General features: G+C 40.6%; 1 protein-coding gene across 7 annotated transcripts in view; it reads right to left on the minus strand.

Moving 5' to 3' along the window:
* TANC2 (tetratricopeptide repeat, ankyrin repeat and coiled-coil containing 2) overlaps nucleotides 1-26,987 on the minus strand; it is a 195,941-nt gene that overhangs the window by 155,341 nt on the left and 13,613 nt on the right. For all 7 annotated transcript variants that reach the window (XM_048320430.1, XM_048320452.1, XM_048320472.1 and 4 more), the window contains exons 2-3: nucleotides 10,815-10,877; nucleotides 2,566-2,665 (exon numbers count right to left, since the gene is read on the minus strand). In XM_048320430.1, the coding sequence (XP_048176387.1) occupies nucleotides 2,566-2,632 (67 nt within the window). In that variant the 5' untranslated portion in view covers nucleotides 2,633-2,665; nucleotides 10,815-10,877. The remainder of the gene's footprint in view (nucleotides 1-2,565; nucleotides 2,666-10,814; nucleotides 10,878-26,987) is intronic.

Genomic DNA, 26,987 nt, shown 5'->3' on the forward strand with positions numbered 1-26,987 from the left:
CCAAAAATGTTCTGAATGACAGGCAGGCTCCTGGCCGGGAAGCTCCAGATAAAAACTGTGCATTTTATAGTTAAGAACAAGCAAGATGTAATTCCTAACTAACTCAGAAGAGAAAAGCAGACCCTAAGGATTACATGCCTCAGATGCTCAGACTTTAGAGTACTTGCCTGGCACAGGATGCCCAGAGAAGCTGTGGCTGCCCCACCCCTGGAGTGTCCCAGGTCGGGTTGGACAGGGCTTGGAGCAACGTGGGCTAGTGGAAGGTGTCCCTGCCCATGGCAGGAGGATGGACTAGACATTTAAGTTCTCTTCCACCCCAAACTGTTCTGGGATTTATTCACAGGGGTGGGAGGATTCATCAAGATCCTGTCACCTGACAGGGTGACAAATGCCTTTCGTATATTAGGTAAATTCTCTCCTTTTTAATCTGCTTTTAAAGTATCAAATTTGTAGTTTGCCAGAACGGCAAAGCAAATAAATATAGCAAGTTTCAGGCTTACAATGCTGCATGCAACACAGAAATGTACCCAGAAGATTTACTGGTTTTTCTTTCCTTACTGCGCTGCAAAGAAATACAGACTTAAATATATTTACCTTAAAAAAATCTAGGCAGCGACAAATTCATCTAGTGTCATGTAAGAGTCTGGCAGATTAACAATTATCTGAAAAATTATTTTGCAATGCAGGGATGTGTGCCACTTCGTCACAAACAATACAACAAACCTGATCCTCCCATTTTCCCGTTTCCTCTCTCACCCTGAAGAATGCCAAAGAGAATTTCTCACTAAAGCAACTTATTTCAAGGTCAGAATTCCATTAAACATACAGTACAGTCACTAGGCATTAGAGAGAACCTCATCAATTCAATTCTGTCATATTATTTTTCAATATATGAATAAGAAAACCTCTTCTTCTGCTTTGCCCAGAAACAGACTGTTGAATCACGGTACTTCAGAACTGACATTTTTCATTCACAAAATAAGAAGCACGTATTTGCAGAGCTTGGCATATACAAGATCCTTAATACTGGTTCCGGGAGATCAGCCAAAAGGAATACTAGGGCCTGTTAGCAGCACATCTGACAAAGAGAGGGCTTTGTACAGAAATCACAACCTAAGGTGATTTGTCCATGTACGGTTTTCCAAAGGTATCATCAAAGGACTTGTACTTTCAAACAGCAAATGTGACACAAATCACAAGAGGATGGAGCCATCTGCTCACGTGGTCTTCTCCAAACCAGTTTTTTCAAGCAGGTACCTCCCTCACACTAACCACTACTGCTACAAGAGACTGAGGAGTTCCTATGGAAAGGAAATCTCCTTCATAAAAGCAATGAACAGCCATCACCTCAGGCCTGAATTCCTACAGCATCTTTGCAAAACAGACATTTACCTGCTTCGAGACCCACACCAAGTGCAACAACACGATGCACACTTGAACTTCCCAGGACAAGTGCCTTCAGGATGGACCAACACCCCAGACACTGGAGTAAGAGACCACTGATGTCTAAGGCCTAAGGCATCAGTGCCGCCCCCACAGCAGAGCCCCACAACTCTCCTTCCCCAAATACCACACGGGCAGGAAGGTACTAAAAATGGCCAAATTCTGGCAGAAATACAGAACAACTTGCTTAAATCCAGGGAAAACAGCCCATTTTCCCACTGCCTTTCCCACCACTGTGTCTCCTCATCCTCACCTGTGGTTTCCCAACGAATATCCATGTGAACATCCATAACATAAAGACCCATATTAACACAGATGCACAAGCACAAATAGACACCGTATCGCAAAATATTTAAAATGTGCTGCCAGATGGCTTTAAAATTCAAAATGAAAGATCTAATTAAAAGCTCTTATCCTGCCAACACTCCATTTTTGGAAATAACTACAAAAGTTATTTTTTTTTTAATAAAAGTGTTTTTAAAGCCTATCAATATTTTTGTAATGTTCAGTTTTACAATTACAATCTCCCCCAGTCTCCGTCATGGATGAAACGGGCCAAGCCACATGAACCAATACTAACTGTAAACTCCTTTCCTGGGATGTGGAAAAACAAAACGGACATAAACAATGACTAAATTCTCCTTTAATTTCAACTATTCCCATTCCTCTCCCTCCCTCCTGTTTAAAAATAAAAGCTTAAAAGAAATTGCTGCTGGTCTCAAGTTTTGTCCGTAATAAAGCAGGTTTCACCGCCACAAGTTATCACAGACATTTGAGAAGAAAAAAACTTTCTTACTTCCCATAAATGAAATGTGAACCTTGATGTTTGTTTAGCACAAGATTATGCAGAACTCTCATTTGGTTTTCCCTACATCTTATCTCCCCAATAAAACCAGATGATGGTTTACATACATTTTAAATTAAATATACATATAGTTTCAAATTAAAAGTACAGCACAATATTAGAATGAAGTATAATGATATTTGTAGCCTACAAGATCATCAACTAGTACATCCGTTCATTAACAAGAAGAAAGTCCTGCTAAGACCAAAACACACATAAAAGGAATTGTTTCCAAAGTGCCAGTATTCCACATGCACGAGGTGCTGACGATTACTTACCGCTGGACCTGTTTTTGCGGTTTGACTTCCCTCCTGTAAGAAGCATCTTGAGACTGTTTCGAAACATGGCGATCCTGTTCCACGTGGTTTATTCCAAAAGCTGCGGAAAACAGAACAACAGACATCCAAAATCAACACTCCCGTTTGGACAACAGGAAGCCATTACAGAGAAGAGGTAAAGAAGCGCTAAAACCAGGGTAAAATGATGACAAACTATTTTGCCAATACAATTCCTTAACAACATCCATATAAAGCCTACCATTCCGTTTGCTTTCAGTTATCCAGTCTTTATTTCCAGGACGACACAGTTCCAGTGCTGCTGGTAGAACCAAGCTATTTCGTCAAATAATTTATCATCACACTGAAGTGGGAAAGACAGAGCATTTAGCAAACTGCCTCCATTTCTCATCACTATTAAAGCCAAACCCATCAGAAGGAGCTGCTGCCCTTCCTGTTGCTCAGAAAATCAATCCTGCCAACACCAACCACGACTCCAGATGCTCTGCAGCTCCTGGGCTGGTTGACTGTCAAATTCTCCTGCGAGTTGAATAAATTGTCATGAGGAGGCAAGTCGCTCAAACCCAGAGTAACTGATGCAAAAAATCAAACAGAAACGTTATCCCTATATTTTCCTTGCTATGTATATGTCTCGGGGGGGGGGAAAAAAAAAGGTTGTCTGTTGCTGAAGATAAAAGTGTGTCTGGGATCACCAGGCACAGTGACGGAAACAGCCACTTATTAAAGCATGTAAAGCATCAAAACACCTACAACAAAAGCAGCTCAAACCAGACCAAAAGAATTGTAAAGAGTCTTTGATCAGTACATACAATAAATCCTAATTTTCTTCCTATTGTACACATTATATTCCATAGTTACAAGGTAACATATTCATCTTGTAGAAATAAATAATGAATTTTTTTCCTATAACAATATTTGGTTCCTCTTGGAGGATGCTCAGTAAATGCCATCTTGCGTTTCTTCACATTTCTCTGATACTTTCAAGTCTAATAACACAGTAACGCCCAGTTCAAAGAGCTTTATATGTATATTTAAAGCCACTGAAAGTCCTTCTAATATGATTTACTCACTTACTGAGAGACACCAGCATTCCAGGGCAGCAGCTCAGAGCACACACATCCCAAGCCCCAGTAAGCACCCAGGGATGACAGCAACTTCAGCCTTTCCCGACTTCACCTACCAGATTCCACAAACAGATTTGGGAGTCTGTGGGCACGCATGGATGAGCGTTAAAGAGAAAAGGCAGAATCAGTATTTCCTCTGCATTTATGAATCACTTGAGCCTCACCTGGCACCCTTCTGCCACCAAAACACAAGGAGATGGTGTTCAAGCTCATTCCCAAGGCTCCTAAACGAGGCTTAGGTCCCCTTTGGAACATCCCATTGTTCCATGACTATCAAAAAAAATTCCGTCTGGGCACGCAGACCACTGTTTAGGGACTTTCCCCATGTTGGCTTGCACTGTGGAGAGAACTGAGCAGAGCTGTGCCACCAGTGCTGAGCTACAACCGAATTCAACCAAATTCTGTTCAAGGAGTCAACTGGCCTGAGCCTAGGCCATGCCAAAGGTGAGCCTGATAGTTTTGCTAATAATGATATTTACCAGTATCTTGCACATGGCAAATAGGACTTCCAATAGGAAGTGCTGTGCTGCTACTAGGGCTGAATTAAGGCACTGCATAGGGCACAGATGGGGCCTCCACCAACTTCCTCCTAAGAACCAGAGTGGAGAGAGAACTGATGTCTTGCATTAAGACCCTGAGTTACCAGCCAAGGGATATCCCAAGGGCTAATTCCATACTCTCAGGGGACTCCTGGACTACAGGAAGATTACTCTGCCCATGGCAGGGGGTTGGAACTAGATGCTCTTTAAGGTCCCTTCAGCCTAAACCACTCAGCAATTCTGTGACTATTTTAGCAGCAATTCCTGACATGGTTCCTCATTGTATCTTACACACAATATTGATATATTCTAAGGGTAAGCACTCATTAGACTTATACAGTTTATATATTAGTTAAGGTGTTCACAATGCAGAGGAACACGTAACCAAAATCAGCTGCTGGTTTTCATCTTCGTGCACAACCATGTCCCTTTGTGGCTTTGAGCTTCCTCTGTTCAGCCAACACCGCTAAGCCAGAAGTAATATACAAGAATAAGCACTCTAAATGAAAAATCCTGTTGGTTGTATTAATTCATGGAATTAGAAGCATTAAACAGCAAACAGAATTACAGTATTAGGAAGAGCTGGGTCAGACAATTTTTCATCCTACCCCGTGAACTCCTTAATGCACCTCACAGCCCAGGTCAATTCCCTTCTCCAGGATCAGCAGCAGCTCTATCAGCAGAAGCAAAAGCTGCAGGAATGTGATGGGGATCCTTCGCTCCCCCGCTGACACAGGATGCCTCTGGCAACAGTTTGGGCAACCAAGAGCTTCTACACTTGATTTGTCATTTATCTTGTCATTTGCAAGTTGTTTACCAAACCAAATGAAGACATTGTATGAGCACAAGTCTCCAACAGTATCAGCAGATGAATAAAAAAGGTACAATCTCCATGCTGCATTTTTAGAAAAAACAGCTCAACCATCTCCTGGTTTCTGTACAGACGCTCTGTCACACGGTGTTTGATCTTCTAACAAATCAAAATTTCAATGAAATACACAAACAATAAAAGCTTCTGGAGCATGAGAAAGCAGTAGTACAAATATGATGAGGAAAAGACCCCAAAGTGGAGGGGGCAGAAGCAGACTGAGCTCTGCAAGCTGCAGACTTACAACAAATGCTAGGCTTGAACAAGTCTGCGATATCTCAATCCTTCGGGATGACTAAGGCCTATTTCAGTGTTTTCTTAATTTTTAGACAGAGTTTGTAGACAGGCTGCAAAAACCACCTCATGTTTTAGGTGGCTACACATTATTACAGCCCACAGAAGCCAGTTTTGCTTCTTTTTATAGAGAGGTATTGTCTGTCAGACACAGAATTACAAAACCAAAGCAAATTCTTTGCCTATATACCACCAGTAGAACAACCAGATCCCTGCACTGTCCTCGTCTCTGATCACCTCACTAAAACTAAAATTTCATTTTACATAAAGCTGATTAGCAAAGCTAAGCTGTTGTTCAAAAGAGTGTTTGATGTCCAATGAGTTGTACAGACATTGCTGGCAAATTTTGTGCACGTCAGCGTGAGAAGCTATTAAATGTATATCTTAAGATAAGAATTCTGTGTTTTTTCCAATAAGACAAGTTTCTAACTACAAAAGGAGGGGAATGCACCCTAAGTCATATGTGCAATGCACATCTCTTAAGAATTTGATTTCCGCTTTAAGTGTTCAGTTCCTGCCTCACCTCCATAGTGAAAATACCTATGTAAAGGAACAAGCATTCCAAAAACTGATTGTAGGAAATAAAATTACTGTAAACATTTTGGTCTTACAAACAAACACTTTAAAAGAAATAGAAACATTATCCCTGTATTTTCCTTGCTGTATATGTCTCGGGGGGAAAAAAAAGGTTGCCTGAGTGTTGCTGAAGATAAAAGAGTATCTGGGATCACCAGGCATGTTCCCAGTCTCAGCCAGGAGACAGCCCAGTCAGGCTTCCCCTGCAGCACAGTGATGCTCACAGGTTTCAGCAGAACAGCCAGAGTGTGGCCACTGCAGAGCTTTAACTGAATGGGTAAAAAAGACAACAACAACAAAAAAAAACCCCCCAAAAAAACCAAACCAAAAAAAACACCAAAAAAAGAAACCGTCTTGCTAAAATGGAGGTGGTTCAACAGTTCTGTCAGCTGCCTCTTCAGATATTAATTTGTATTTGAAAAGTCAAGTACAAGCCTGTGCCAGCTCATGAGATCCCATTAACTCACTCTCCGGGTCAGGCAGCAGCAAATTAATACAGAATTTACTTCCAGAATGTTCTTAATATTCAGCAGAAGTTTATGAATGCTGTGGAGTCAGAAAGTCTCAGTACATTATGTTGATAGATACAAACATAATATTATAAAAAATAACGTTATAAATAATTATAATGTTATAAAGTAGAAGTATTTGTGAACTTCGATTAAAGCACATTTTTCAATGAGAATCTCACTGCTTATTCCTTTATATATCAGCTTCTGTCCATCTCAGAAGAACCTGAGGCATCATATTCCTTCAGTACACCTTCCCTGAATTCCCCAAAGGAACAATGGAAAGAAAAAAGTTTTAAAAGGGTGATTTTCAAAAAATTCCCCTAAAGTCCTTTGATAGAAAATATACTCAGTTATGCAAAGTAACAGAGAAGCTTGTTACTCATAAAATATTCTATTGCAAAGATTCCTGGTAGCACAAGATTAGCTGTTCTCATCAGGGAAGCTGAACTTACTACAGTAGAAATTAAGAAGTGTGTGTAACAAATACCATATATTAAGATGCCATAAAAAGGAACCTTTCTGAGTATTAGCTTTCAGGATTTAACAAGATGTAAAACGTAAATGAACATTTTGTGAACAAAAGAAACCAAAAAAATCTAACTTTTCTTAAATTAGTGAACCATTTCCAAAGAGCATTCAAGCTTCAGGAAGGAAGAGGTAACAAGGACTTTTTTTACACGAGTGACAGATTTATAAAACTAATTATCACGAGATGAAATAAATTGAAAAGTGAAAACAAAACACACAACAGAGCTTGACTTTCAAGCATTTACTCCACGTTTAACACGTATTGTACACAGATGCGTTCCACATTTGCCTGTAACTGCTGCCAGACTGGAACTTCGCATGCTCCTCAAATTAATTACTCAAAGTTTAACCTGAACTCTTATTTTAAATTGCCCTGAAATTCCAGAGGATGTTTTGAGAGACGGCCTGATGACAAAGACTAAAGAACATTTAAGCCGTACTTCGATGCTCACAGCAGGACCGGGATGGCCGCAGCCATCACTGAGAACTGTCAGGAAATGGCAGAAGCTCCATGAACTCCATGACAATCAAATCCATTAAACTCTGCCACCCAGAACACTCTGACTCACCAAAGGGGTGGGAATAACTGGTTACAAAAACGCTGAAGTCAAAAGAAATGTGTATTTATAGGCTTGGTTCGTGCACATTTAAACACACAGGAGCAGAATTTAGAGATTAAATATTTCCAGGAACTTCATGAATGAAAACAGCATTGTTGTGACCTAGCAAGCTTGCCAAGAACTTCTAGGATTATTTGGAAATAGGAAAATAACAAAGTATTAAAAGCACTAAACCCTACTAATTAGAGGTCTTTAAGCAATTAAGAGTTTATTAAACAGAGTCCTCTAATAGGCTTTAGAACGACAAAATCAACTGTTTGATGTTATGTTCCCTCACAAAAGCCTGACCACTAATAACTATCATGGGGGGCCTGACGTGAAGGCTGATCTGCCAATCCACTCTTAAACAAATACTTGGAGGTCTCTGGACTGCCTTTCCTACAGACCCTGCACTGACTCCCATAACCCAAGAGCCCCTGAACTTGTGCTTTCTCCTGTTCTCCTGATATGACCCCATTGTCCTTGCTTCTCCAACTATCTTTGATAGCAATACATAAAAATACACCCATAAAACACCTAACAGTATTCCCGCCAGAAAAACGTGTGCAGCAGGTCAACGTAACGTTTCACAAGGAAGCAGGAGGTTGGCCTCAATCTCTGCTTTCATTTTATCAAATGAAGCAGCTGTTAATGCTCCAGTTAAAAAGCAATTCTGAGAGCATACCAAAGTAATATTTGTTTGTGAAGCTCCCAACAACAGCCCTAAGGTGAATGTGGCCAAACATATCTCTTCATGAGTCTGTGGTGATTATGTTCACTCCAAGTCTGTGGCATTTCTGTTCACAGGTAATTTTGACACAGTTACAGCCTGGGAGGAAGGAGACAAGCACTGTATTATTATCGAAACCCACACAATTTAGCAGACAAACAGCTCATTTTGGTTGGAAAACAGCACTTCTGGAGGCTGTTAGCACCTGGAGCTGTGAGGCAGAAGGACACTACCGGGAAGGTGTAATGCTCAATCCCTCAACACACTCGTGCTCTGTGCAGGCTCGAGCTTCCCGTTCTCTGCTGAAAGGAGATTGTTTTTCCTTTTGTCTGGAACACAGGCATCCTTTGAGTAAGGACAATGGAGAATAAAAGCACGACTGCTCTCAGAGAGAGACGGCACTGACGGACAGCTTATGACTCACTCTGAATCCAGAGGAACTCACTACTCTCAAGCAATAACCATCCTCAACAGATAACCCTACCAACCACAGAATACTAACTAATAGACTTTGTAACAATAGCTTTTCAGTCAACTTTTGAATTTACTTTTATGGGTAAAAGATTTCTCCAGCAATACCTTTTATTTTATTGTGAAATTTAACACCTATTTAAAACAAGATCAGAAACATTGCAGAAAGAACTCAATCACTCGCTAGGAGAAAGTCAAAAGTCGGTTCTCTCCTCAACATGAAAATGCAATGACCTTGAAATCCAGGAAATTTAATTTTGAACCAGGCTTTGTCATTCTGCATAACCTGGTTTCTAATTCTAGATTAATGATACAGACTGAATTCCCAAAGGACACTTCAGTTCTCCATATACAATGTCAATTATCCAGCCTTGGAGAAAAATGATAACCAAAAGAAATGCCATCACCTCACTTTCATCAATTCATCTGTGGTGCTTTTAGTGTCTTCTGTGTTGCTCATAACAGTTAAAATTATTGCTTTGGTTTTAAATATTATTAGTAGCTGCCTCCATCAACAACCATGTGAACAGATACTTAAGCTTGAAATAAAATGTGGTACAGTTATGCACAAACTGAGTCTTGTTAAACTGCCTTGGCAGGAATTTTAGGGCACTTACTTCATCAGGAGTCATAGAATGGCCCAGACTGGAATGGACCTTCAAGTTCATCCAGTCCCATCCCCTGCCATAGGCAGGGACACCTTCCACTAGCCCAGGTTGCTCCAAGCCCTGTCCAACCTGGCCTTGGACACTGCCAGGCATGGGGCAGGCACAGCTTCCCTGGGCAGCCTGTGCCAAGGCCTCCCCACCTCACAGGGAACAATTTCTTCCTCATACCTAATCAAACCTACTCTCTGTCACTGAAGCTACTCCTCCTTGTCCTGTCACTCCAGGCCCTGTAAAGAGCCTCCATCCATCTTTCTTGCAGGCTCCTTCCCGGTACTGAAAGGCTGCTACAAGGTCACCCCGAGTCTTCTCTTTTGTGAACAGTCCCAATTCTCTCAGCCTTTCCTCACAGCAGAGCTGCTCCATCCCTCTGATCACGTTGGTGCCTTCTCTGGACTCCCTCCAACAGCTCCACGTCCTTCCTGTGCTGAACCAACAAACTTCACTGTGCCGGGATCCACCATCCTTATTCTGCCCCGAGCCACCACAAGACTGAAATGCAAGTTTCTTGCATCTCAGCTTTTGGCTGTGATGTGGAGCAGCCAAAATCTTGTCATTCAGAATCACACCAGCTTCTGTTCTGCTTGAGACTCCTACCAATCTGAAGTTACTTTTGAAGATTAATTGGTACAACAGAAAATGAAAACAAAAAAATGGGCAATGTGTAAAGTCAGAAAATGTTATAGCGCTCGTCTACTCCAAGAGATTAAAGGAAACTGTGATTAATTTCTTCATTTTTAAATAATCAAAAATACATCTTAAAATACAGACCTAATTAAGGAGCTGCTGTAAGCCTGTTCTGCAAACTTGCTCAAGTCTCAATATTACTTAATATGAAACTGGAGTTCAATCCATTGGCAAGCACTGGAGATTTTCTCAGAACACGGAATATTTTGGATTTTATATTTTAAAAAAACTTTGAAAAATTAAGACACCAAAGTACATTTTACAGAATGCAGTGTCACTATTACACACTGCATTTACAAAAAAGTATCAATATTTTAGTTAGGCAGCTAGAATGAACTCAGTAAATAACATAAAATCCCACACATTGTTTTATTACATCCATTCCCTTTCCTTTCCTACCTCCAGTAGGAAAAGAGAATGATCAAACACTAATATGTGAAAGCTCTTACATCTTTTTCTCTAATACAATCAGGTTAAGAATTGGTAAAACTGTTATAGAAAGATAGCGCCCCTGTTCCAATTTCAGGTGATCACACATTAACAATGGAACAACAGAAGACAACTGCAATTCTATTTAAATAATTAAATCACACCTGCAAAGAACACATGAGATTGTAGGAAGAAAAAAATTCTCCTACCTTGATAGCTTTAGACAAGTTAAATCTCTAGCAAAAGGTGTCTTCCTCCATTCACTGCAAGTCCTGAAAGACATAAAGAAACCCAGCCGAATTTAGTAGCATCTTCTCAGCACCCTCCATGCCCCATCCTGTCCAGATGCACACACAGAGCTGCAATAATCCCATCCCAGGAATAAACCCACAACTCTTCCAGAGTATTACTGTGTAAGCATCAGCCACACCCCACTCTTTATCATTACACTTAAAAAGTGAATGTTCGTGCTTTTAAATCGCTGTTAATCAATACTAATTTTGGTCACTTGCCTCTTCCTTCTCACCACTTTTCAAATGGGAGGAGAAGAAAAGCAGATCAACTTCCTTTTGACACACATCATACAGTACATGATTTAACAAGTATATTTCCCTTCATCCTATCAAGTTCTCCTGCTAAAATCCTACAGCTTCCCCACTGTTTTTTTAAAAACTCAATCCTTACATAAACGTAACTCCCAAGAGGGATCCAGAACTAAATCAAGGGTTCAGTCCTCGGCCCTTCGCTCTGTCATCGCGTACTTAGAACAAGTTCATCAACGAAAAGCCACAAGAAATATATCTTGCCACTTACTGAAACAGACCAGAGCAGCTATTTTATTCCCAGCCTGTGTTTTATTTGGGCTGACGATACTGTATTACAGCCTTCACCAATCTAATGGTTTAGAAATCTCATTTGAGAACCAGCAAGTAGAAGGAAAGACAGCCACATCTCATTTGTCATCAAGCAAACAAACAAAAAGAATCCAAGTAAATTGAGGCCACCTTGTATTTGAAAGTTTAAAGCAAAGCAGCGTAAGTGTTCAACTGCATCGGTCGGGTTTTTTGTTCTCCTGCAAGAGGATACTGAGAAGTAATTGACAGCTTTACTTAGGATTCATGGTGCTTCCAGAACCCTAACAGCAACTTCTCCTACAGTCCTAGATTAATAATTTTGTATGTAAAACTGTAAGACAGTCCATAAATTAATGAAAAACCCTATTTTATTTTTCAGGGCTGCCAATTACCTCCCTGCTTTCAATTTTTCATTTCTCTGGAAAAACAACTAGAGCCAGTAACCAAGCACAGCCCTTCCACAGGAGCGGGGAGGTTTCGTTCAGTCAAACAAGGAAACTGCCAAAGGCAGCTCACCCTGCAGCACTAATGGGGATCCCTGTGACAGAAGGAATGTCCCACAGCCTCTGCCAGAGAGCCCAGCTCCCACACAGCCCTGCCCTGGGCTCTGCCCCACCAGCTGCATTCCGCTGCTCTGCGAGAGAGAGGATGTTCCTTCTTCAAATTCCCTTCCCAGCTTGTACAACCTGCCTGTGCCCCAAATCACCTGAATGCCCCAGCACTCAGCCTTTGGCAAAAACTGTCTGGTCAGAAAGACTCAGCTACAAATTTCTGAGTGTCCAATCACATAGAGCACAAGACCAGCATGGAACCTAAACCCAAACAGGTTCAGATCAAGGAAGACTTTTATTAGATACTACTTCACATTATTTAAGTCCCTGGAGGAGGAGTTTTCATAAGGGCATGGAGTGACAGGACAAGGAGAAAACGGCCTTAAGCTGAAGGAGGACAGGGCTGGATCAGATAGGAGGAAGAAATTGTTCCCTGTGAGGGTGGGGAGGCCCTGGCAAAGGTTGCCCAGAACAGCTGTGGCTGCCCCATCTCTGGGAAGTGTCCAAGGCCAGGTTGGACAGGGCTTGGAGCAACCTGGTCTAGTGGAAGGAGTCCCTGCCTACGGTAGGGTGTGTAAGTGGATGAACTTTAAGGTCCATTCCGCCCCAATCCATTCTGGGATTCTTTGATTCTAAAAAAAAACTGTATTCCTTAGATCCTAAATAAATAGACAAAAGAAAAAACAGGTATTAAAACATTTATTTGGCATTCTTCTCAATTCTTTTAAACGGTCCAAATCTGGGTACTTGCAAGCACCTGAAGTGAGTGATTTAAGAGAAATTTTTTCTTTCAAAAACAGCAATGTTACAATGTTTGGAGAACGGAAAACATTCATGGAATAACTAAAAATAACTCCTTATAAATGTTTCCGTTTGCTGCCATCTATCTTCTTAATACAGCTCTTAATGTGATACCCTGTAAAACAAAGAGCAGGAATGGCCTGTGCGAGCTGTGTGAGCTGCAGACAGGCACTCACAACCCATCATCTACTCAGGAACTCCCCATCTGCATTCCACGAGCGGATCCAATGAATCTGATGGCATGGAGCTTTTAAATAGCGGAGCTTTTATCTACTCACAGGATTACATTAGAAATCTTTATATGAATGCAGCAGATACTAGTGGTTGTCAATAAAAACTGAATGTCATTAAAGGGCTTTTATTCTTTAAATGCCTTTAACCCTCTAATTATATTTGTAAATTCTGCTATTGAACTGTATGAAAGTTACAAATTCTGACATGTTGTATCACAACAAACACATTTAGAGACTAATATACCAACAGCTTTGGTGGAGAATCGCTTTTAGAATTATTCGCTCTTGATTAAACACACAAATCACAACTGGCATGTTTCAATCAGAAGCAACATTCAGTCAGGGTTTCTGAAGATAGTTATAAGTTTGGAGGGTTAAAACCTCTGGCCTGTGATACGGCTGCAAGTCATAATATCTTTAAAAAAAATTATTATTACAAAACTACTCCTTTTCTTCTTATTGTATCAGCATTGTTTTCCCAAGTTCTGCTAGACTTGGCAGGGAGAAGGTAACAGTCCAACATCCTAACTCTCCCCTCCCAAACCAGTAACTGACTGGGTACCACTCTGCTCTGCTGGTTTCCTTCCCAGGCACAAGGTGGGTGTTGGGTAACACCACCGTCCCTGCCGGGCACTGTCCTGCCAGCTGCTGAACTGCTGCAGGCTGCTTCAGACTCCTTCTGCCTCTACCCATGAAGCGAATTGCTGGCAAGGGGGATTTCTGCCCACAAAATCCAGCAAAGAATTGCCAGCTAACGACTCCAAATTGCCATCCAGGTTTGCAAATGTAAAACATGACCATGGAATAGGAATATTCCCAAGTTCCACCATAATGACAGTAATATAATGAATGCTTTTTGCCAACAGAGTTGGGTAATTTATGTCAGGAACAACACAAACAGAAACAAAACCCACTGAGAATGTCACAAGGCCTTCCTGTGACACAGAACAGCAGGAAACCTCACTTTGCCCATGGATCCTTTTGCTGACTTTGCAACCAACTGCTAATTCCTTTTCTTTTGAACAATCCTCAGCCCAGAACAGTATCAATTCAACTATACATTTCTTATAGTTCCAGTGCATCCATCACTGCGTTCACATCCATCACTGTAACAGAAACCATCCACTTTAAATATTTTTTGATAATTCTCTGTGTTTGGGACCTTTTCACTGCTTCAGACAATTTCTGAATGAAGCCATCATGGGCAGAGCTGCTCAGAGAGTTGAGAATGAACAGATGTTATGCAATTTCCAGAATAAGAGAACAAAGAGATGCTATTAAAAAGTACAAGCTAGTAATAGTGTAACAAAGCCAAGTAAGTAAACACTTAAAAACTACACACTCAGGGCAGGAGGTAGTTAAGTAACTCACACACAAAGTAGTCATCCTGCAGTCCCAAATAATTTCTTGCTTATACCTCTGCAGGTAACAACCACTGAATTCTTCTGCAGAAGAACATGTTAAAAACAACTAAAGTGTAGAACAGCAAAAAGCTGCACATTCACCACCCCCTAACATCCTTCACATCTACATTCAAATGTTTCTTTAAAAGAACTTTTCTTATATTCTATTAAACCCATAAGTATAGAGCATGCAAATCAACTCAATTTTTAAATATCCCCATGCATGAATGCACCAAAAAAGGCATAAAATCAAAGCCAGCTGAGTGACTGCCCAAGAGAAGGGCTCCTACCTAATGTAGGAATTACTGAAACAGGTAAGAATGATTAATGAAAAAAAAAAAAATCCCAATATTGTTGACACTTTCAGCTGTCAGAATTAAGCACCTTCCTGATACTCTAACACAGAGAACTGCCTACATAAGGAATGAATACTTTCAGGTACAGGAACACACACTGTAGCTGCAATATTTTCCTGCCAACCTAAAATCCATGAAGAAAAAAAGACTTGAAGCTTTAAGGCAGAAACCAGAAAAGCTGCCATCCATGGCAACTTGACTGCATAGTCTGAAATCATACCAGAACATCCGATTTCATAGCAACAAGTTTGAGAAGTCTCTCAAAGACATCTTGAGCTGAATACCACCCATCTTATACTTGAAAATACTGAACATTAGTACTGAGAATCATCCAAGTAAAAGGCTGAAATAAGACTAGCTTTCTGTTCATCCTTAACAAAGGAACCTTCTTCTCCCCTCAATCCAAGCAAGCAGGTAAAAATTCACAGCAATTTTGCAAAGCTAATTGAATCTGAAGCCTCTGAACCAAACATAGCACAGGTCACGTGTATCCTGACCTCAACAGTTTAATTCTATTTTCCCAGAGAAATTAGCAACTTACTCATACTTTTATCAACAGAACATTAATACACAGACATTAAACACAATGACCATCTGTCTTTGAAAACCAAAACTAACCCAATGATCAGAACATGCTGCTCAACCAGTCCTGCTGGAAAGCAAAGGCTCTGAAATGGTCTCATGAATAGGGATTTCCATCTTTAAATGAGGTTATTTTTCTAGTTTTGGCTGTCAGATGCACCAGCTGGTATTCATCTGATAAACTCAGTAAGCCTGGATGGTATTCTAAAATCAAATCAAATCACAGTTTAAATTCTTTGCACATACGCACATGTTGGAAACAAAATACTTACTGACTAAAAATAGTCTTGATTCCAGTTCTAACTTGCCTAAATTAATTTTTAAGCAAAATGTGTGTTTTAATGATGTCTGTCTTGTAACAAATCAAGGATCAGGAAAATGACAACATTCTTTAAATTACTGTCACCTAAATATGACTGACCTGATTTTACTGGGGACTAATCTGGAAAACAAGCCTCGTGTTTCCATCTTTCCATCCAACAAAGATTTTGTCTTCTTAACCTCATATTCTCTAATTAAAAGTAAGATTTGAATCATATGTTACTATACATAATGACTGTACTTACACAGTTCATTACACAGGAACATAGACCATTGATAAATCAAGAATTCCACAAATAAAACCATACAACATAACACTCCAGTCCAGAATTAGATACGTCTTGGCTGATTTTCAACAGTATTAAGCAAGCATCCACTCTACCATATTTTAAGTTGGCAACAGTTTCTTCATGATCATCACTCTAAACAACCACGGGAAAGCATCCAGACATCAACGGAATTATGAAAAAAAATCAGAAAATTGACCATGCTTTAAATTGAGATTTTTTTTTTGCTTATCACATGTACCTTAAAAAAACCCCACCCTGTGTGTTAAATGTAGATGACATCCACATTCTGCTCTTAACAACTCAGACTCTCGGTTTTTTATGAAAATCATTTTATTTTCTGCTAACAAATAGTTCCGACCTATTCATGGAGGATCGCATTTTTCAGCATCTTAATCACATTTATCAAAATTTACAAACTTACCTATCTTCCACATTTTCCCCAGCAATCTAGGGGCGGGACCTGTCGCTGTTTTGTTGTTGCAGCGCCCGGTGCTCCCCAGCCCTCACCTCTCTCATGTCTTCACACTAATGACCATCCTGTGTTTAGTAGCTCTGAATACAGCCTGTCACCTCCCTCTCCTCTGTCTCAGACCAGTTGTCATTTATTAACCAGCTGGTTTGGGTCCTGCACCCCCCCATGCCCACGTGATGAGGAAATGATGGGTTATGGTCAAGATGCACCAAGAAAAATATTTTCCTTCCAGAGTAATTCAAGGCTAGAGGACTTACTGTAATTTTCTAATAGATGTGAGCAAACATCTAGACAAGGAGACTTAATGGTCCAGAGACACCATGACAGTGAAAGGACATCTAACACAGCAGGCCTTTGGAACATCCCAAGCCTATTCCCATCCTCTCAGTGCTGCTGCAAGCTTTGCCAGGGATTTCAGTAAGAACCAAACAAAAAATTTTGACAACACTGCTCAAATACATGCAACCCAACATGGTCTAGTGGAAGGTCTCCCTGCCCATGGTAGGGAGTTGGAATGAGACGAGCTTTAAGGTCCCTTTCGACCCAAACCATCCTGGGATTCTAACAAATTTAAGGATGAAATTGCTAAACTTCAAGAGTGGCATTTACAGCACAGCTTTATCGCAAGGGTCATGTTTACATCCCTGTGTCCACACACCACCATTACTGCTAATGCTGTGTCAGACAGGTAAAGGAGGAGGCTGAGAAGCAGCTGGGAAGAGCCAGAGCCTGCTGGAGATAGTTCCAGAACAGACTGGCAAACATTCCCTCTTCTCCCTGCTGTCTTTTTGGTTTCTTTTAATTTTTGCTAGAAACTGGGCTCATTTTTCACAAGTCTGTCTCATTTAACTTTTGTCTGAAAGGACACATGCAGAGGACCTGTTCCACAGAGAACTTCTGTTGCTCTAACCTAAGGAGGCACCTCAACAGCTGTCACTGTGCTGCTTTAGCAGCACCCTCTGAGGAGATAAAATAACCCCCCGAGGATATAAAACATCTACTTCAACCCTTAACCAGGCTTCTACAGAACAAACCAAGAATGTCAAAACCTTTTCTTTGTTCCTTCAGAAAGTGCAACCAGATCTCAAGTATTCAAACACTATTCTTCTTCCCAGCCTATTTTCCTCTTTGTAAATACACCATGTGGAAACAACCTGGAAATATGTGAATATAAAACCACCTGTCAGGAGAGAGAGAAGCAAGTGCAGATAGGGGAAAGAAACCGGAAAAATTAAAAAGGATTGAGGAGGGGGAGAAATCAGCCTTTAAAGGAGAGAGAGGGTAAAAGAGGGGTCTTGGTTTTTTTTTAACAGAAGTATTACAAGTATGTTAAATACTTTATTTGCATTAATTTGTTTTCGTATTGCCAGAGGACAGAATTATCTACAGTCGAATGAAACAAAAGTAACATCCTACTGACGGCTTTCTCAGGAAGAAGTACATGTCCTTATAAAAAGTCAATCAAACATATATAGCTGCAGTTCTCTTTCAAACATCTCTGGTACTCAGCAAAATCAGTAGTGCTAAGGTTTAACATACACAAACAACTTGGGTTTTGGGTTAAAACAAGAGGGAAGACAGAAGGAAATAATATACCTTACAAAGGATTTTTCATCTGTGAATCCACACTTACAATAAAAAGAACAGTCTTTTTTTGTGTTGTTAACTGTCTGCTAATGCTACAGACCAGATCTTAGATCCCAAGTGAAACGCAGCAAAGATAAGGGGATTTAAGTGAGAGCATTTCGCTTGACTCTCATTTATTTGATAGCTGGCTAACTATTCCATGCAGGAAAACTAGGACTTGGCAGAAGTGGATATCCTGCTTTAAGTCACTTCTTCAAACCTTCCAACAAGGGAACACACAGTTGAGTAAGTACTTGAAGGAAAGGGCTTATTTATGCACCTTTTATCTTTCATGATGTATGTAAGTGATATTTACCATAGACCTCACTACTTCAGACAATGTGCTTAAAAACTATGAGTTATAAATGAAGCCATTGTACAAGCACATTTGAAATTACAGCACATAGCAGGCTTCAAAAGAATTCAGTGTTGTATACATGAGCTCCACTCCGTACTGTCCTCCTCAGCTAACAACAGTCAGGAGTTTCTGGTTTCATCCCACAGCCGGCAGCAAAAATGGGGATATAAAGAGTTACAGTTCTGGCAAAAACAACGGTGGTTCCTCAGCGTGATGCAAGTGAAAACTGAAAGCCTACTGAGATTCTTTTTAACAGGAGAAACCAGCTAACCTTAAAGCATGCTGTTAGGGGTCCACAAAGGGTATCACAAAGAATGAAGTCCACAAAGCCTTGAGGAGATAAACAGTAGCAGGCAGAAAATATTCTTAGTCTCTGAGGGACTGTTAGCTGAGCACTTCCCAAATCCAAGACTGAGTTACTTTCAATGTGACTCCTGAAAACTACACTACCATGGCTTAAGAAGTCAGCATTGAATACCAAGTACCCTCTTAACTTATCCCATTTGTAAACCAAAACATTATACTGGCCTCAGGAGCCTTGCCTTTGGCTCAGAAGTGCCTTAGTCACTTCAGCTAGCTGGTACAGGAGCATCGGAAAAACCAGGCGTGCAATTTGCTTTGCCCTGCTCAGTGTATCACACACCCGTCCTGCCTCCCTTTTCTGCACGGTCCTTTCCCAGCTTTCACAGAGCCAAGCGTTCCAGTGCAGATACTGCAACACGCGAATCAACCAACGAGGCCCGTGGAAAGAAACAGATATAGACCAACTCTTGGTAGATGTTTCAGAGATGTTTATTTCTGCAGCCCACGGCTGGGGCTCTGCCGAGGAACTGCCGCAGTCACGGGGCCCGAGGGTCCCTGCCCGCGCAGGGGAACACAACACAACCAACGGGGAAGGAGGCTGAGCAGGGACAGGGAACCCCCTGCCCCCCTCCCAGGGCTACATGGCAGGGGGAGGGTCCCAACAGCCAAGGATAAGGATGGGTGGTGGCGATGCTGCAGTTCCAGTGCTTTTCTGAGTCCCTCCAGCACCAGAATGCTCGGGGACACTGTTCTCTTTCATTCTGGGAACGGAAATGCTCTGTCTGTGACTCACGGATAGAGTCAAGGAGTATCAGAAAGTGTGTATCAAAGTCAATGATAATACAGCAGAGCTGAACGCCGCAGTGTTGGTTTGGGGTTTTAGACAAAGCCTTTACACCCTCCCCCATTTAGCTTTAATAAAACTTCGGCAGTGAGGGGTGAGATTTCTTCATAAAGCTGCGTAACTATAAAAACAAATTGATTTTTTAGATACTATAAGTCTGTCATATGGAGGAAAGCGAAACGCCTCCTAGAGATGGAAAGAGAGGGAATGTATTTTCCCCCCACATTTGGAATGTAAATGATTGCAATAGGCATGTATAATCACCAATAATTTACGTCATCATTCACTAAGGCAAAACCCAAATCCTATCAATTTTTTGGCATTGAAGAGCATGTACAACCAAGGAAGACAAGAAGAAACAACAAAAATAACTGGCTTGCTTTTCTTCTGAAGTCTACACCATCGAAATACTTGAACTGCAAAAATCAGTCAAGAAGTAATCCACACCCACTCACACTTGTTCCCTCTCTAAAGCCATCGAGCAGATTTGCTGGCAAGAGTAGGGTGACCCAAGACTTACCCTTACTTATCACTCCTTTCTCCTGTGGCACCACCACTAACTCGTACATTATTCAGTCTCTTGTCTGGAAGGAGGACTGGCACAGAAGTGTTACCAGCAGTGCAAAGATTTTCTTTGTAGAGCAGAATTTCACATTCCACAGCAGTAACTGCATCCTGTGTCCAACATCCATACATACACCCCACTTTGACACAAACTCTTATCCCAGAGCTGCAGGAATTCAAGGCTTGAGGAACCCCCTTTGGTTACCTTCCCACTTCTTTGGTCTCAGCCTAAAACAGCAGCACATTCTCTCCCTCGCTGTAGCTAACATAGCCAAAATGTCTGAATCACCTTTATTATGCTCAGGAACAATGTCTATTAAGAAACAATGGTCTGAAATTTCCCCAGGCAAGTTCTGCAGAAAAACATTTCTGACATCAAGATGCATTACAGCACATTCAGCAATCGCTTGGCTGTATCACCACCGGTATCAAAAAGGCTTTTTCCTTTAGCAACAATGAGTCTGAAACATGAAAAACAGTTAAATGTTCAGAGTCTTATAGCTAGACTGATTATCTTAAACCTAAATTGAGTATGGATATCACCTTTTCCAAAGCTTATTGCTTTTAAAGCAAAATACTGCAAACAATACTGCAGAAGCTACTTCAGAATAGTCTTAACACAAATCCAAAAAAAGGCCTATTTTCTCAGCTACCAGGGAGAGTTTTTAGGCTGTATAAACACACACGACGAAAGCAAAGGAGGAAAATCTCTGCTCTTGGCTTTTGGGCCCTTGCTATTAAAGCAATATTCATAATCCCCGTTGCCCAGCTGTGCGATACATTCATTTAACACGTTAACCTTCAGAGATCACAAGACCCACGAACAAATCCCTCCCTAATACATGAGTGAAGCAACTCCCCAGCTCAGCAACACCTCCCAGAACAGAGCCAAGGCAAGAAGATGAACACGGATACTAAAGAACACAAGAGAAGTGGCATGACTTTACTTTCAGCAGTGATTTAAAGGGTGTACTGCATCATGCTGAGAGACAAACACGGTATGTACGTACATTCCACTTGAAATCCGTGCTTCATTCACTCTTTTCCAAACAACTGGCTTTAAAACGCATCTCCTTCCCTGCTACGTAGCTCCTCTGTACTCTAGCATTCCTTTTCTACCTAAGTCATGCCCTGTTTCAAGTCTTCCCCAGCTCTAAAATATCTTCTACAAAATGAGCTGACCAAACCTCAGGCTTCAGGCCGTGGCCATTCCAAAAATCTCCACAATAGCTTCATAACGCTTTGTGTTACTCACTATTTCTTTCCTCTTAATCCCCAACAATTCTCACTGAGATTTCTTTGCTTTATTTAGATTTTAAAGATGCCAAGATCTGAGCTGATGTTTCCACGGCTCTACTAGTCATAATGCCAAGATTCTCTACCAAGAAGTAACAGTCAGTTAGGAATCGTAACTTTCTATAACTTGGATTTGTTTTTCCAGCACATGCAGCACTTACATTTGTCTATGTTGTATTTCATTCACAGTTATTCATTGGTAGTTAAAGACTTAAGACCCTTCTGCAACCCTTCAGCCCTCCTTTGCTTTTACTGTACTAAGTCTGTATCACCTCCAGTCTTCATGGTTCAGCCCATTAATTAGCACAATCCTACAGAGCCTGGTGCCAAATTCTACAGGTGACATCCCTCTGCCTCTGACAGCTGACCATTTATTTCAATCCTCATTTCCATCTTAGCCCATTACTGTCCATGACAAGACCCTCTCATGCTGTGCCCATTGAGTTTTCTAAAATGTCTTTGCTGAAAAACTTCGGATGAAATTCTGCTGGAAATCCAAGCGAATTATATCAACTGGACCTTCTCCTCCATGATCTGCTGGCCCCTTCAGCAGAACATGGTGTGGTTCAGAAAGCAGCAACTCCTTCTACAAAACCCACGGCAAATTTTCCTGTATTTATTGAAATACCATCTACGGAGCATGAAGGGTGATTTCATCCAGGATGAAGCAATACAAACATGGAGGTACCACAAGGTACCATCTTCTTAAACCCACAAGCCAGATGAATGGCTAGCATTTGCTAGGATAACTTTCCATTCCCCCAGAAAAAACTGATAAATACAATAGCATTTCTCAGGCTTTTAGCACTTGACTATAAAAGGCCGAAACACCTGCTATCCACCCAAAAATCCTGTTCACAGGATGTCCTAATGGCTGCTCACAGTGACCATGCAGCAAATACAACCAAATTCCCATTTTTAAAGCAGCGCTAGTCAATCTAATGCAATGAAATGCTATGACTTCAGCTAATTACAACTGATATTTCAGGCCCTGTTATCATTACCATAATGTAGGTCTTCATTTTAAAATTTAAATAAAATCAATTAAGAAGTTTAAAACCCAGCTCCATCAGAAGATACTCAGATACTCACACTGAGCTCCTTCACTTATCCCCAGCATTATTCTACCCTGGTAAAAGCACTGTATTCCCTCCTCTACACCTAAAGCAAGATCCTCCTCACTTACACAGCGCACAGCCGCAGCGGTGCCTGCCACGCCTCAGACCCCACCTGCAGCAGAAACAGCTCAGAGCCTTGAGGGACCACACAATGCTCCGAGCACTGCCAGAGCTACATGGAAACGAGACTCTCACACGGCACTGATGGGTGCATGAGCAACTTGATTTTCTTCCAGGAAAACCAACAAGAATTTAACTCTCACATTTTGCTTAAACACAAATGCGGAATTTTTCTAAATTAATTAAGCACTGAAACTCCCACAAAACAACTGAAAAGGATCAAAAGTGACTCTTAGGAAAATTTCTTGATTTCATTTATTTACAAGTAATTTTCTATTAACCAAACCACTGAGCCATAACTGATGTCCCTCCATAACTGATATAGATCTCAAAAATTCCTTTAAGATGAAACTATTAAAATAACAAGGGAAAACACAGGAAGGCTGATGACTAAGAAGTCATTTCTCTCCTCTGTAAAGTCCAGGCAATTAAGATTATAGTAAATGAAGCTCGCAGAAGGGGGGGAAAAAAAAAAAATCTTCCTTCTCCCAGCAAGCTCATTCTGCAGAGCCAATAGCATGTTTGCCTTTGGTTTTCCGGGTATAGGAAGATCATTTCCTCCGCTGCTCCTGCAGCCCATTACAGGAGAGATTCACAGAGTAACAATGACCAAAAAAAGAAACAAGAATAAGAAAATCTCAACTGAGTCAACAGTGAACCTAAAATTACTCCTTCAGTGTCAAGCTGAGGTCCCTCCTGTTAAAAGGTTACTCTGCTCATGAGTGACTTTTTGTATAATAATTACTTTTAGTACATTAATACACACAGGCACAAATAGCGAGGTTTTGTTGTAGTCCCTATGCTACTCTTTCAAGAAAAACAAGGATTCTCCCACTTGCACCAGAATAAAGAGGCTTCCTGAAGCACACTTCATATTTGAAGGTGAAAGATTAAGCACTTCCACAGTTTAAAACATTGTTAAAGCACAGGTCAAAGGATGTTTCTAAATACCAACTTACAACAGTCATTCCACCATAGCTATGTTTAGCAAACAAAAATGCATAATATAAATATATATTAAGAAACACACTGGGTAACTAATTATTTTTAAATTGTGGAACTATTCTAAAAACTAGAATTTAAAGTTGTACCTTAGCAGTCAATCTACCTCTAGGTGTAACTACTGGCTAGCTCAGTAAAAAGGTTATTAAAAATTCAGATTTGGTCGCTGGCATTCTATTTTTAAACTTACCCACAAAAATAAGTTTAAAGTTCAATTTACTTTTAGAACCACAGAGTCATAAAATCACAGAATGGTTTAGGTTGGAAGGGACCTTAAAGCTCATCTTGTTTCAACTCCCTGACATGGGCAGGAACACCTCCCAGTAGAACAGGTTGCCCCAAGCCCCACCCAACCTGGCCTTGAACACTTCCAGGGATGGGAATTTTGGAACAATATTCTAACATTTGGGGTCTTTTTCTCTGTAATCCGATCATTTAATTGTCATGGGTAACATACATACAGATTAGCTATTTTTTTTTTTAAGGGAAAACACAAGTAACATGAAAAAAACATGTTAAAGGGAAATATTTTTATTAAAGAGAATAATATTTTTATTAAAGAGAAAACTCAAGACGGCCATTTAAACAACATTTCTCAACCATAGCTCCTGTACCTGCCTCATTATGGTCCTTATTTCTCTCTTTCCATTTTTAGTTACTCTTCCTCTCCAAGTCTCTGCTTCAATCCTCCACTACAGCTATGAGCAGTTCCCCTTGGAGCCTGCACCAAGACAACTCAAGCTGTCACAGAGGCTAAATGCTTTCTACAAGTTTTAGCTTTTTCAGAGAAATCCACAGCAAGGACAAGTCAGTATTGAACAGGACAGACAGGAAACCACGGCCACACCAGAATAAAACTGGTGCAGACATGCAGCGACAGAACACCAGCACTCTGGATTCTTGTGCCGGGTCAAATGACAGAGAAATACCACAAAGAACAGTATTTCAGGTTTAAGTTCTCATTCTGGTCACATCGTCTCTTTCTCCTGCTGACAACATGCAAATGAGGCATTCCCTGAGAAGTGCAGGATGTAAAATTGGTAACTGAGTAGAATCCCAGCCCAGCACCATTCCGAGCGCTTCCACGACTGCCCTCCAAAGCCACGCCCACAGACATTACCTGGGGAGGAAAACCAACACGTAAAATGGCTCTAGAAGGCTCCAATGGAATGCATTGGGAGATTGCATCGCTCTTTCATGTGCAAGTACTTTTTGTCCAGCCTCTACCAGCCTATTTCTGAATGTTACTGCCAGAATGCAACAAATTCCTGCACTTTCTGTTTTTAAAGGTGCAACTAAATGCTGCCACTCTCTCCTCGCACCTAAGGGAAGCTGTGATCAGGCACAAGGATCAGTATGAAACCACCTCCATCTGTCTGCAGCTGCAGTTTGTCACCACATTAGTACAGGAATCCTACCTAAATCCTAGAATACACTTTTTTAACAGTGAATATCATCATTAAAAGATTAATACAAGGTGCTTGGTGTTCCAGTCATGCCTAAGGTAACTTGGGAAAGGTTCTCACACACAGGTGCATATATCCTTTCATACAGCAGCTCTGCCATAGCACCAAAACCTACAGAAAAAACCCCAACTTTTTAATTATTTCTGCTCATGTCCAATTTGTGTAGGCTGGGTTCACAGGCTACCACTACAAACTATATCCAGAACTATACTTTCCCAACACAGTTTGAATAATGTATCAATATGTGAAATATAATACAGATTCAGTGTTAGTTCTAGCTAATTTGACAGTAGAGAATTAGATTCCTAACTTGAAATCCTTCTAGAAAGTTATTACTGCTACAAAATTACTATTATACGACTCGATTGCAACAGTTAATAAATAAGATCCGTCAGCAGGCTCAGGAAAGAATTTCTTCACCGGCTGCTTTTGCTACAAACTCCACCTGCTTTAAGTAATCACACTATGTTGGCAGTAAAGCTGAATGCTCAGTTTGATCTATGCAAGCGAAATTAAAATAACTACACCCCTGAAGTAATTAAAAGAAGAAAATACAGAATGAATTTCAATATTATTAACAATACCCCTTCTCTTTAACTCTCAATTTTGTTTGTACAGAATCATTTGTGTCAGGACACATTTTACTAGCTTGCTCTAAAACATCTGTAGAAAACTCAGGCAGCAATTAGACAGATTAATGTCTACTACTGAAGAGTAATTTACGCCATTCCCCACTGCCAGCTAAGAAATTCTACTTAGTCCTCTCTAAATGTACCCTTGCTACATTTTTCCAGACTACTGCAGAATATAAATTATGGTTATAAATACATACACATACATACAAACAGAAAATTTTAAAGGAGTTAATCAAATTGTTAGAAAAAGGGAAACCATATAAAATTCTCTATTAAAGGCTGCAGTCAACTAGACACCAAGTCCCAAAGACCTTATTACAAATACACATAAACAACAGGGTAAACTCAGAGGAACTTGGGGAAAAAAAAAGTCATGAAGATTTACCAGCTTCCAACGCTCAGCTAATAATTAAAGATGTGAAAATCCACTAAACGTCCACTGAGAAGATGCTGCTTAGAGCAAAAGGTGACCTATAATCTTTACTATGAGGACGTCTAGAAAAAGAACGCTGATTCTATTCCAGTTCAATCTCAAGCCTGTCTGCCTTGCAGATAAGAGAAATGCATCTGTAACACCAGGCAATTTTCATCTAAAACAAACACATAGCTACATTCCTTACAGCTCAGTCCCAGCAGCACCCACCCCCTTAACGACTGCCCCACATACATAATGCTAACAAATTCTTGTGAAAAGTATATTAAATAAAATTTAAAATTTCTTTCCTCACATTTACTTGAAAATAATAGTAATTTTTAAAACCTTTGATCCAAGCTGCCATGAAAGGGCAATATATGTACATTCAAGGAGAAAAAGCAGCTGCACACTCATCCATCGTTGATAGCGAGTCACCCCGAGTGCAATGATCCATTCTATTCAAAAGGATGTTGACTGGCATTTGTAGCACAGGTATAAATGTGTCAAAATCCTGTCTGACTTTTAAATCACTCAACCAAGTCAGTCTTAATCTTCAGATAAGCTTTTCTTCTCTCTAACCTCTCCATTAGGAGATTGGGAGCCTTTTTCACACAAGCTTTTCAAAATATGTTATTACTAAATTCACCACTTTCTGGTTACTCTTCCCACCAGCCTATCTGCATATTTACTTACATGCAATTATCTATTCAGGAAACACATTTATAAATTCAGAAACATCTGTTGTTGTTCTCTCCCTCAATGTCATCTTCAC

Source organism: Corvus hawaiiensis, chromosome 1 (assembly GCF_020740725.1).
Source record: "Corvus hawaiiensis isolate bCorHaw1 chromosome 1, bCorHaw1.pri.cur, whole genome shotgun sequence".
Taxonomy (NCBI): domain Eukaryota; kingdom Metazoa; phylum Chordata; class Aves; order Passeriformes; family Corvidae; genus Corvus; species Corvus hawaiiensis.